Source organism: Pongo pygmaeus, chromosome 19, assembly GCF_028885625.2.
Source record: "Pongo pygmaeus isolate AG05252 chromosome 19, NHGRI_mPonPyg2-v2.0_pri, whole genome shotgun sequence".
Taxonomy (NCBI): domain Eukaryota; kingdom Metazoa; phylum Chordata; class Mammalia; order Primates; family Hominidae; genus Pongo; species Pongo pygmaeus.
This window is the reverse complement of record NC_072392.2, coordinates 72,429,795-72,443,020: the sequence shown is the minus strand read 5'-3', so window position 1 is coordinate 72,443,020 and position 13,226 is coordinate 72,429,795. Positions and strand designations below refer to the sequence as shown.

Genomic DNA, 13,226 nt, shown 5'->3' with positions numbered 1-13,226 from the left:
TTTTTTGACTCCTTTTATATTTTTGAATGAGAAACCTAGAGTTTGGATTCAACTGAAATATAAAATAGTAAAATATCTAAAACACATATTCTATTGCTTTTATGAAATATTGGTTTTATAAACAATAGCATGAACAGGAGCAGAAACCATTTGGGTTTCCTAGAAAACATCTGGTGTTATTGTGTCTACTTTTAGGATTCTTTTTTTTTTTTTTTTTTTGGTGAGACAGAGTTTCTCTCTTGTTTCCTAAGCTGGAGTGCAATGGCGTGATCTCAGCTCACTGCAACCTCCCCCTCCCGGGTTTGAGCAATTCTCCTGCCTCAGCTTCCCGAGTAGCTGGGATTACAGGTGCACACCACCACACCCTGCTAATTTTTTGTATTTTTAGTAGAGAAGGGGTTTCACCATGTTAGCCAGGCTGATCTCGAACTCCTGACCTCAGGTGATCCACTGACCTCGGCCTCCCAAAGTGCTGGGATTACAGGTGTGAGCCACTATGCTTGGCTTTAGGATTATTTTCTAATGTCTATTGCTGTGTCACTTCAAGTGATAATATTCTGGTTATGTGTTATTTTTTCCTGAGATCCTGAATCTACTTCATCTGACCTATTGGTTCTTAAACTTTAGGGTACATCAGTATCACATAGAGGTCTTGTTAAAATAGAGATTGCCCCACCATTGTCTCTCCTGCCTACCTAACCCCAGTCTTTGATTCTACAGGTCTAAGGAAAATCCTGAGAATTTTCAATTCCTGTAAGTTCCGGGTTGATGCTGATACTCATGCTCAGGGGACCATCCTTTCTTAACCACTAATCTGGTTCTTTCTTACAAACCTGGAGTTAGGAGACTTATGTGCAGAAGAAAAGGGAGGGAAATATAAATCTGGACAGATGTCTTACACATAGTGGCATTTCCCAAATGGTTCCAGAGTGCTGTTTCTTTTTCCCTTCACTTTAATGCTCCTACAGAGGCAGCAGCATTCTCAGTTTATATAGTCCAAAGCAAGGGAGGAAATTAGCTGCTATGATTTTTTTTTTTTTTTTGCTGCTTTTTTTGTTTTTGTTTTTGTTTTCCAGAAGGAGTCTAGCTCTGTCACCCAGGCTGGAGTGCCATGGCGCAATCTCAGCTCACTGCAACCTCTGCCTCCCAGGTTCAAGCGATTCTCCTGCCTCTGCCTCCCAGGTAGCTGGGATTATAGGCATGCACCACCATGCCTGGCTAATTTTGTGTTTTTAGTAGAGATGGGGTTTCTCCATGTTGGTCAGCTGGTCTCGATCTCCCAGCCTCAGGTGATCCGCCCGCCTTGGCCTCCCAAAGTTACAGGCATGAGCTACCATGCCTGGTGCTTCTTTGTTTTATATGTGAAATTGTAGAAGTCATGTGAACAACATATAATGTGTTTTTTTGTTATTTTCCATTATTATGTATATTGAAGTGAACATAGTGCCTTATTAGGTGAGATGTGGCATTTAATACTTTGTTTTCTAAAATTAAAATGATTAAGTTTTACTTTTTGTGGATTTGGGTTGGACATAGTCCTAGTAGATTGAGTGTTTCATAGAATATTTTAAATAATTTTTTGGGCATGAAACAGTTTTGACTGCATCTTTTTTTTTTTTTGAGACGGAGTCTCGCTCTGTAGCCCAGGCTGGAGTGCAGTGGCGTGATCTCTGCTCACTGCAAGCTCCGCCTCCCAGGTTCATGCCATTCTCCTGCCTCAGCCTCCTGAGTAGCTGGGACTACAAGCGCCAGCCACCATGCCTGGCTAATTTTTTGTATTTTTAGTAGAGACAGGGTTTCACCGTGTTAGCTAGGATGGTCTCGATCTCCTGACCTCATGATCTGCCTCCCTCAGCCTCCCAAAGTGCTGGGATTACAGGCGTGAGCCACTACGCCTGGCCTTGACTGCATCTTGACTGTGACTTATCACAAGAGGTTAGGTATGGAATTTTCTTATTTTTTTTTTCCAGAGGTGGGGTCTCACTGTTTTGTCCAGGCTGGAGTACAGTGGTACAAACACTGCTTGCTGCATCCTTGACCTCTTGGGCTCAAGCTATCCTCCTACCTCAACCTCCCAAGGTGCTGGGATTACAGGCATGAGTCACCTTGCTCAGCCCAAAATCTGAAAGATTTTGAGTGCTGACATGACACCACTATGGAAAATTCTGGCCAGGCATGGTGACTTAACGCCTGTCATCCTAGCCTTTTTTCTTTTTTTTTTTTTGAGGTGGAATCTTGCTCTGTTGCCCAGGCTGGAGTACAGTGGCCCGATTTTTATTTATTTGCTTATTTATTTTGAGACGGAGTCCCACTCTGTTCCCCAGGCTGGAGTGCAGTGGCATGATCTCAACTCACTGCAACCTCTGTCTCCCGGGTTCAAATGATTCTCCTGCTTCAGCCTCCCAAGTAGCTGGAATTACAGGTGCCTGCCACCGTGCCTGGCTAATTTGTGTATTTTTAGTAGAGATGGGGTTTCATCATGTTGGCTAGGATGGTTTCAAACTTATGACCTCAAGTGATCTGCCCGCCTCAGCCTCCCAAAGTGCTGGGATTACAGGCATGAACTGCCGTGCCCGGCCTAATCCCAGCAATTTGAGAGGCTGAGGCAGGAGGATCTGTTGAGCTCAGGCATTCAAGACTAGCTTGGGCAACATAGTGAGACCCCCATCTCTACAATAGATACAAAAATTAGTCAGGTGTGGTAGCACATTTCTGTAGTCCTAGCTACTCAGGAGGCCGAAGGGGGAGCATTGTTTGAGTCCGGAGGTCAAGGCTGCAGTGATCTATGATAGGACCACTGTACTCCAACCTGGGCAACAGAGTGAGACCTTGTCTCAAAAGTAAGAACATGTAAACACATTACAACTTTGTGAGTTACTGCCTATGAGTGCATCCGGAGAATAATGACCATAGTGACATAGTATCTTCGAAACCATGTTATTTAAGAACATTAGAAGAACCTGACTGGGCACAGTGGCTCACAAATGTAATCCCAACACTTTGGAAGGCTGAGGCAGGAAGATTGCTTGGGGCCTGGAGTTTCAGACCAGCTTGGTCAACATGCTGAGAGTCCATCTTTTTTTTTTTTTTTTTTTTTTGAGATGGAGTCTCGTTCTTTCGCCAGTGCTGGACTGCAGTAGCATGATCTCGGCCCACTGCAAACTCCGCTCCCAGGTTCAAGGGATTCTCCTTCCTCAGCCTCCCGAGTAGCTGGGACTACAGGTGTGTGTCATCATGCCCAGCTAATTTTTGTATTTTTAGTAGAGACTGGGTTTCACCATGTTGGCCAAGGATGGTCTCCATCTCTTGACCTCGTGATCCACCCACCTTGGACTCCCAAAGTGCTGGGATTACAGGCGTGAGCCACCGCGCTCAGCCGAGACGTCATCTTTTGTATGTGTGTGACACAGCTCTCAGGAGATCCTGAGAACATGTGCCCTGCGAGACTCTCTACCAAAAAAAAAAAAAAAAAAAGACGAACCCAACCTTGTTTAGAGAGAAATGTAATGGTTTAGTTTTGAAAGACTGCCTTCTGAGGAGGGATTGGATTTTTTTTTTTTTTTACTAAAACATGTAATTGTCAAACCTGACAAAATCAAGAAATAGGGAAAGGATTCCCTATTTAATAGATGGGGCTTGGAAAACTGGCTAGCCATATATAGAAAGCTGAAACTGGATCCCTTCCTTACACCTTATACAAAAATTAATTCAAGATGGATTAAAGACTTAAATGTTAGACCTAAAACCATAAAAACCCTAGAAGAAAACCTAGGCAGTACCATTCAGGACATAGGGATGGGCAAGGACTTCATGACTAAAACACCAAAAGCAATGGCAACAAAAGCCAAAATTGACCAATGGGATCTAATTAACTAAAGAGCTTCTGCACGGCAAAAGAAACTGCCATCAGAGTAAACAGGCAACCTACAGAATGGGAGAAAATTTTTACAATCTTCCCATCTGACAAAGGGCTAATATCCAGAATCTATAAAGACCTTAAACAAATTTACAAGAAAAAATCAAACAACTCCATCAAAAAGTGGGCAAAGGATATGAACAGACATTTCTCAAAAGAAGACATTTATGCAACCAATAGACACATGAAAAAATGCTCATCATCACTGGCCATCAGAGAAATGCAAATCAAAACCATAATGAGATACCATCTCACACCAGTTAGAATGGCGATCATTAAAAAGTCAGGAAACAACAGGTGCTGGAGAGGATGTGGAGAAATAGAAACACTTTTACACTGTTGGTGGGACTGTAAACTAGTTCACCCATTGTGGAAGACAGTGTGGCGATTGCTCAAAGATGTAGAACTAGAAATAACCATTTGACCCAGCGATCCCATTACTGGGTATATACCCAAAGGATTATAAATCATGCTGCTATAAGACATATGCACATGTATGTTTATTGCAGCACTATTCACAATAGCAAGGACTTGGAACCAACCCACATGTCCATCAATGATAGACTGGATTAAGAAAATGTGGCACATATACACCATGTAATACTATGCAGCCATAAAAAAGGATGAGTTCATGTCCTTTGTAGGGACGTGGATGAAGCTGGAAACCATCATTCTGAGCAAACTCGCAAGGACAGAAAACCAAACACCACATGTTCTCACTCATAGATGGGAATTGAACAATGAGAACACTTGGACATAGGGTGGGGAACATCACACACTGGGACCTGTTGTGGGGTGTGGGGAGCGGGGAGAGATAGCATTAGGAGATATACCTAATGTAAATGACGAGTTAACGGGTACAGCACACCAACATGGCACATGTATACATATGTAACCTGCATGTTGTGCACATGTACCCTAGAACTTAAAGTATAATTTAAAAAAAAAGTAATTGTCAGTCATTAGCATTTCTAGTAGTCTGTTTGTAACACTGAAACCTGCTAAATGATTCAACTTTTTGTTACTAAGTATTGTTGCTTTTTTAACAATCTTTGTTCCAGTTTCTTTTCATTTCACTGTCCCTGTTAATCTTACAGAGACCTGCGTCATCTTTTACTTGGACCATAATTTTAATGAATTCCTAACTTTATTTCCTTCCTACTAGTCCAGAGTTCGGTGTCTTTAGGATTCTCTTCCCTATGGTGGTGTTTCACATTTCTAAACTGTATACAGGTTTCCTTCATGGTGTAGCCCCACCATCCATTTAATAAACCATTCATTATTATTATTATTTTTTGTTTTTGAGACAGGATCTCACTCTGTCGCCCAGACTGGAGTGCAGTGGTGTGAACATGCTCCACTGCATCCTTGACTTCCTCGGCACAAGTGTTCCTCCCACTTCAGCACCCCCCCACCAAATAACTGGGACTACAGGTGTACACCATCACATCTGATTTATTTATTATTTATAAATCTTTTTACATCTTTTTTCAAGATGAGATCTCACTATATTGCCCAAGCTGGTATTGAACTCCTGAGCTCAAGCCATCCTCCCACCTTGGCCTCCCAAAGGGCTGGGCTTACAGGCATGAGCTACCACTCCCAGCCAATGCCTGGTTAATTTTTGTGTTTTTGTACAGACAGGATTTCGCCATGTTGCCCAGAGGTAGATTTATTGATTTCCTACCATGTAGCAGGCTCTGTGCACAACCCTAAAATTATGGCAGACATAACAGGCATGCTCCCTGCCCTCACAGGGCTTTCCATTTATCTGGAACGTAGGTTATTGTAATCATTAGAAAATATTTAGGCCAGTCGTGGTAGCTCACACCTGTAATCCTAGCACTTTGGGACACTGAGTTGGGAGGATCTGTTGAGCTCAGGAGTTTGAGACCAGCCTGGCCAACATGGTGAAACCCTGTCTCTACTAAAAATACAAAAATCAGCCAAGTGTGGTGACAGGAGCCCGTAATCCCAGCTACTCAGGAGGCTGAGGCAGGAGAATCGCTTGAACCCGGGAGGTGGAGGTTGCAGTGAGCTGAGATGGCGCTACTGCACTCCAGCTTGGGCAATAGAGCGAAACTCTGTCAAAAAAAAATTATTAAAATTATTCTTTAAATGAAATTGAGGGGCAGTGCATTTTATCTGTGACTTCTCTACCATTTCTGCTTTCTCTTCATTACCTCTACTTTGAATCTCTATGAGATACCAGGATCTTCATGTATGACTCCATTATTTTGTAGATATTGTTATCTTTTTTCCCAGCTAATTTTTGGCCTTCTTTTAAGCTGAATTTAGATACACCTCCAGGTAGAATTAGTTGTGCCGTTCTTTGTTCTCTCTTACATCTCTTGTCATCTGTCTCTAGTAATTAGTAAATTATTTGCTTTCTTCTGTTTTCTTCATTGTAGTGCAAGAGCTCCTTAAGGATAGAGATAGTGTCTTTTCTTTTTATCCCATTGTCTAGAATAAAGTGCCTGATAGGGTATTCGGTAATGTTTATTGCATGACCTTAAGAGGAATTTCTGCAATACTTAATAGCAGCGACGGAACATATTTCTCTCAGCTTCGGTCACATGTGTATGTGCCATTTTTACTGGGCTTTTGATTGTGTATGGTATTTGATTTTTTACATAGCTTACTAGACAAGCTTATAGTCATGATCTCCTTTGTGGTAAAAATGGTGGCTCTCGTTAAAAATATCCGTTGTGAGTAATTTGATTAATTTGTTAAATGATCACTTGAGTGCATCAAGAATGCTATGGTGGCAGTTATAAAGCACTGTTGGTTTTCTGCACAATATATAAACATGAAAGAGGATATTTTCCTTTTTCAATTTTTATTTTTATTGAGATAGAGTATTGCTGTGTCGCCCAGGCTGGGGTGTAGGGGCGCCATCTCGGCTCACTGCAAGCTCTGCAGCCTGGGGTTCAAGTGATTCTCATGCCTCAGTCTTCTGAGTAGCTGGTACTACAGGCATGTGCCACCACACCTGGGTACATTTTTTGTATTTTTAGTAGAGACGGGGTTTCGCCATGTTGGCCAGGCTGGTCTCGAACTCCTCACCTCAGGTGATCCACCCACCTCAGCCTGCCAAAGTGCTGGGATTACAAGTGTGAGCCACTGTGCCCGGCCAAAAGTGAATATTTTCTATTCCAGATTTCCAAACATCTCCTTGAACAAGTAAATGTGAGCCAAGTTTGGGGAGTCATCTTCTCTTAATGGCATATTAAAATAGTCACTCCATAGTGATGTGAGCTGAGCAGTAAACTTTTTTTTTTTTTTGGAGAGGGGTTCTCACTCTCTCGCTGAGGCTGCAGTGCAGTGGTGTCATCTCAGCTCACTGCAACCTCCACTTCCCTGACTCAGGTAATCCTCCCACCTCAGCCTCCCGCGTAGCTAGGACCACAGACACACACCACCACGCCTGGTTAATTTTTTGTTTTTTGGTAGAGACAGAGTTTTGCCATGTTGGCCAGGTATGGTGGCTCATGCCTGCAATCCCAGCACTTTGGGAGGCCAAGGCGGGTGGATCATGAGGTCGGGAGTTCAAGACCAGCCTGACCAAGTTGGTGAAACTCCATCCCTACTAAAAGTACAAAAATTAGCTGGGCACCGTGGCAGGGACCTGTAATCCCAGCTACTCGGGAGGCTGAGGCAGGAGAATTGCTTGAACCTGGGCGGCAGAGGTTGCGGTGAGCCGAGATCGCACCACTGCACTCCAGCCTGGGTGACAGAGTGAGACTCGGTCTCAAAAACAAACAAAAATTAGCCGGGCATGGTGGCATGCACCTGTAACCTCAGCTACCCAAGGAGACTGAGGCAGGAGAATCGCTTGGACCTGGGAAGTGGAGGTTGCAGTGAGCTGAGATCATGCCACTGCACTCCAGACTGGGCTGGTCTTGAACTCCTGAGCTCAAGCGATCCGCTTGCCTCAGCCTCTGAAAGTGCTGGAATTACAGGTGTGAGTTGCTGTGCCTGGCCTCTGAGAAGTAGACCTTTGGTAACTAAGCTTCCTATCTATAAAGTGAAGATAATAGGGATGGTATGAAGATTAAAACCATTAATATGTGAAAACATCTGAAACAGTATCTGGCACATAATGTATCCTTCTGACTGCTATTCTTTTTCTTTGGAGACAGGGAATGAATTAAATGCCTCAAAGATCTTTTTCTTCTTAAAGAGTTTCCAAAATTATGACTTTGGTTTATGATACCCACTATATTTTTTTTACCTCTTTCCTGAGAGAATTGCCTCTAAACTATTGAGTTGAACATTCTGTAATAAAATGTTAAGTAACACTTGACACTATGATTTTGTTTTTGCAGATGTTCTCAAATAGTGATGAAGCTGTAATCAATAAAAAACTTCCCAAAGAACTCCTGTTACGGTAAGTCTGAATGCTAATTTTATAGTGTTTTTTTTGTGTGTATGTCATATTTGCCTGTTTAAAATTTTTTAACTTTTTGCTAATTTTCATATATGTATAGTATCTGTATCTGAATTTTTAAATTTGATTGCTTTGAACAGTCTTACTCTGCATTTTTTAGTTGTCAATCAAGATATTTCAAAATTTAGTACCAATTTTTTCCGTTCCAACTTGTACTTATGATACGATTTTATGTACATATTTTCCTTTTTCTTTATTCTTGTATATACAGTAATGTAGGTTTTTTGTTTGTTTGGTTTTGAGACAGGGTCTCGCTCTGTTGCCCAGGCTGGAGTGCAGTGGCGCAATCACGGCTTACTGCAGCCTCGACCTCCCAGGCTCAAGCAATCCTCCCACCTCAGCCTCCTGAGTAGCTGGGACTACAGGCACATGTCACCATGTCTGGCTAATTTTTTTTGTTTTTTTGAGATGGGGTCTCTCTCTGTCGCCCAGGCTGGAGTGCAGTGGCGCAATCTCAGCTCACTGCAAGCTCTGCCTCCTGGGTTCACGCCATTCTCCTGCCTCAGCCTCCCGAGTCGCTGGGACTACAGGCACCCGCCACCACCCCTGGCTAATTTTTTTGTATTTTTTAGTAGAGACGGGGTTTCACCATGTTAGCCAGGATGGTCTTGATCTCCTGACCTTGTGATCTGCCTACCTCGGCCTCCCAAAGTGCTGGGATTACAGGCGTGAGCCACGGTGCCCAGCCCCAAGTTTGTTTATTTTTTGTTTGTTTGTTTTTCAATTTTCTGTAGAGAGAGGTGGTCTCACTGTGTTGTCCAGAATAGTCTTGAACTACTGGGCTCAAGCAGTCCTCCCACATCAACCTCTCAGGGTGCTGGGATTACAGACTTGAGCCACTGTACCCGGCCTACAGTAGCTCACTTAAGGTTTACTAAGATTTAGGAAAATTACTTGAGTCTGGAAACTGGCCCTACTGTGGTATGGTCTACATTTTTATTTTTTATTACTTCTAGAGTTTTTTGTTTTTACCATGAAACTCAAAATTCCATACCATGGCCTACAGAACCCCTCATGATCAGACAGGGGTATAACATAAATATATAAACTGGTTTCTGTTTTTAAATAATTAGTCTGACTACCATGCAAAGACCAAATTGCGGGATAGGAGTGGGGAGCAATAGGAAGGCTATTAAATAAATCCATCCAAGAGATGAGGGTACTATAGATAACATTTCCTGAAATTGTTTAGACTGCAGCATTGCCTACTTGTGCTCTTTCTCGCTTTTGTCATCATTTCTGACCTCACTCTAGTACATGTTGATGAGCTATAAGGTGTGTCGTTACCATACAGATGACATTACAAGTGAAGTTGGATGAGGAGAAACTTCTAAATCAACCAGACTTGGCTATCACAAACAAGTCATAAATCTCAGTGGTTTTTTTCTCCAAGGCTGAGGGCAGGTGCACAAGATACCAAGCCAGGTCACCTAAGTGATCTTTGATACAGCTTACATTTCTACTTATATTCCATTGCCTGAAGCGAGTCACATGTCCAAGCCTAATAGTGATGGAGTGAGGAAGTATATGGGAGAAGGAGTATATGAACATATGTAAACAGTCCTGTAGGTACCATATATATACACAGTCACATATGAACCTTCTCTCCTTAATTCGGCCTGTACTCTTCAGTCTTCAACATTGACTACAGTGTAGAGTTATGTAATGATTTTCCAGCATGCCCACTGCCTCTCATCTGAAAGAAGATATGTGACTGTTTTCTCAAGTTGGGACACTGGAGATATTTTATCTATAGCAACATTTTTATCATTGAGAGCTTGATTTGAATTTATATGTGTTATATTGGAATAACTCTTATATACATTATAGGTTAAATTGGTTCCTTTCTAAGCTAATCAGGGAATCTAACTACCATTTATTATATAATTTCTATGGGAAAATTTTGTTTGGGTTGAATTCCAAACAACCAATTCTGAACTTAATGTTGGAAACAAGTCCTTCTTAAATTGGAGGCCAAATGAAATTAATATCCTGGAAAGGAAGGAAACATATTTGACACCGCAAAACACTTAATACTTTATGAATGTATTTAAGTATACAAAACATTGGTTTATGTATGTAAAGTAGTTGCTTGAAATTTTGAAATTTTGTTTAAACCCCATGATGAAACCTTGTCATGTTACAAAAAAAAAAAAAAAAAAAAAAAAAAAAAGCAAAACTTTGAACAATTAAAGCCAAATAGCACAGAGGCATCTTTGACATTATACTAGATAGAAAACAATTGGTCAGCACAAATTTTAATAAATTCACTTTGGGGCATTTGTAATTTTAAAAAATTCATTGAGTTTAATATAGCTTTAAAAGTTTAAGTAATGGTTCAAAATTACTTTCAAATATGTGGTTTTTATGACTGGAACAGTAGATGCCTGTGGGAAGGATAACTGGGTAGTAGGAAGATAAGAAAAACTGGCTTTTCTGTATCTTTTTTTTTTAAGATGTTCTTATTTTTAAGTTTTCATTTTGAAATAGTGTCATACTTAAAAAGTTCTAAAAATAGGACAGAGAATTTATACTCCAGCTTTCTCAATTAATATTAACATCTTACATCTCAATAATATCAGTTATCAAAATCAGGAAATTAACATTGAAACAGAACTGTTGGATGGGCCCAGTGGCTCACGCCTATAATCCTAGCACTTTGGGAGGCCAAGGCAGGTGGATCACTTGAGCCCAGGAGTTGGAGACCAGCCTGGCCAACATGGTGAGACCTCGTCTCTACTAAAAATACTGAAATTAGTCGGGCGCGGTGGCTCACGCCTGTGATCCTAGCACTTTGGGAGGCCGAGGTGGGCGGATCACAAGGTCAGGAGATTGAGACCAGCCTGGCCAACATGGTGAAACCCCGTCTCTACTAAAAATAAAAAAATTAGCCAGGCATGGTGGCGCGTGCCTGTAATCCCAGCCACTCGGGAGGCTGAGGCAGGAGAATCGCTTGAACCCGGGAGGCAGAGGTTGCAGTGAGCCAAGATCGCGCCACCGTGCTCCAGCCTCACAACAGAGCGAGACTCCATCTCAAACAAAAACCCCAGGAATTAGCTGGGCATGGTGGCAGCGGGCACTCGTAATCCCAGCTACTTGGGAGGCTGAAGCAGGAGAATCGCTTGAACCCCGGGAGGCAGAGGTTGCAGTGAGCGCCATTGCGCTTCAGCCTGGGTGACAAAGTGAGACTGCATTTCAAAAAAAAAAAAAAAAAAGAAAGCTGGTCACGGTGGCTCATGCCTGAAATCCCAGCACTTTGGGAGGCTGAGATGGGCGGATCACGAGGTCAGGAGATCAAGACCATCCTGGCCAATATGATGAAACCCCGTCTCTACTAAAATACAAAAAAAAAATTAGCCGGGTGTGGTGGTGCGTGCCTGTAGTCCCAGCTACTCGGGAGTCTGAGACAGGGGAATCGAACCCTGCAGGTGGAGGTTGCAGTGAGCCAAGATCACGTGCCACTGCACTCCAGCCTGGTGACAGAGCAAGACTCAAAAAAAAAAAAAAAGTTCTGTGAACTAATCTACAAACCTTATTCAAATTCTTCAACTGTACGGTAGTATTCTTTTTTTGGCCCAGGATTCAGTCCAGGATTACACGTTACATTAAATTGTTATGCCTCCTTGCTCTTCTAAGAACAGGATTTTGTCCACAGCTTCAACAGGGAAGCAGGAAATGCAGCAGGATTTCCTGCTGAATACAGAAAAGTCTCCTGCTGTCACTCAAGCTGGACTGCAGTGGTGCAAACACAGCTCACTGCAGCCTTGACCTCTCAGCCTGAAGTGATCCTCACATCTCAGCCTCTTAAGTAGCTGGGACTACAGGTACATGCCACCACACCTGCCTAATTTTTAAATTTTCGTAGAGATGGGGTATTGCTATGTTACCCAGGCTACTCTTAAACTATGGCCTGGCTAATTTTCTTATTTTTTTTATACAGATGGGGCAGATGGGGTCTCACTGTGTTGCCTAGGCTGGTCTTTTTTTTTTTTTTTTTTGAGACAGGGTCTCACTATCTCCCAGGTTGGAGTGCAGTGGCATGATCTCGGCTCACTGTAACCTCCGCCTCCCAGGTTCAAGCAATTCTCCTGCCTCGTCCTCCTGAGTAGCTGGGGCTACAGGTGTGCACCACCACACTTGGCTAGTTTTTGTGTTTTTTGGTAGAGACAGGAATTCACCATGTTGGCCAGGCTGGGCTCAAACTCCTGACCTTGAGTGTTGAGTGATCTGTCCACCTCAGCCTCCCAAAGTACTGGAATTACAGGCATGAGCTGTTGTACCCAGCATTGATAATTTTAAAGAATATTGGTCAGTTTTAAAATAGAATATCCTCAATTTGGCTTTGTCTGATGTTTACTCTTGTTTTCTCATAATTAAATTCAAGTCATGCAGTTTGACAAGTATACTGTAGAAATGCTGGTATATCCTTGTCCATCTATCAACAAGAGGTACATGATGCCATTATGCTTGTTACTGGTGATATTAATTTTGGTCACTTAGTTAAGGTAGTGTCTTTTAGCTTATCCACTGTAGAATTATGTTCTTTGTAATGAATAAATTTATTGTGGCTAGAGCTACATTGAGACTACATTATACATTGTGACTTTTTTTGTTTATTATTTTTAACATCCATGATGTTATATGAAGGTTAGCATTGTGGAGTTTGCTACTATGGTGGTTTCTGTCTGCCCAATTCTTTCTTTCTTTTTCTTTTTTTTCTTTTTGAGATGGTGTCTCACACTGTCACCCAGGCTGAAGTGCAATGGTGCAATCTCGGCTCACTGCAACCTCTGCCTCCCAGGTTCAAGTGATTCTCCTGCCTCAGCCTCCCGAGTAGCTGGGATTACAGGCGTGCGCCAC

General features: G+C 42.3%; 1 protein-coding gene across 2 annotated transcripts in view; it reads left to right on the top strand.

Moving 5' to 3' along the window:
• FBXL20 (F-box and leucine rich repeat protein 20) overlaps positions 1–13,226 on the top strand; it is a 136,853-nt gene that overhangs the window by 49,185 nt on the left and 74,442 nt on the right. For both annotated transcript variants that reach the window (XM_054457226.2, XM_054457227.2), the window contains exon 2: positions 8,245–8,306. In XM_054457226.2, coding sequence (XP_054313201.1) covers positions 8,245–8,306 — 62 coding nt within the window. The remainder of the gene's footprint in view (positions 1–8,244; positions 8,307–13,226) is intronic.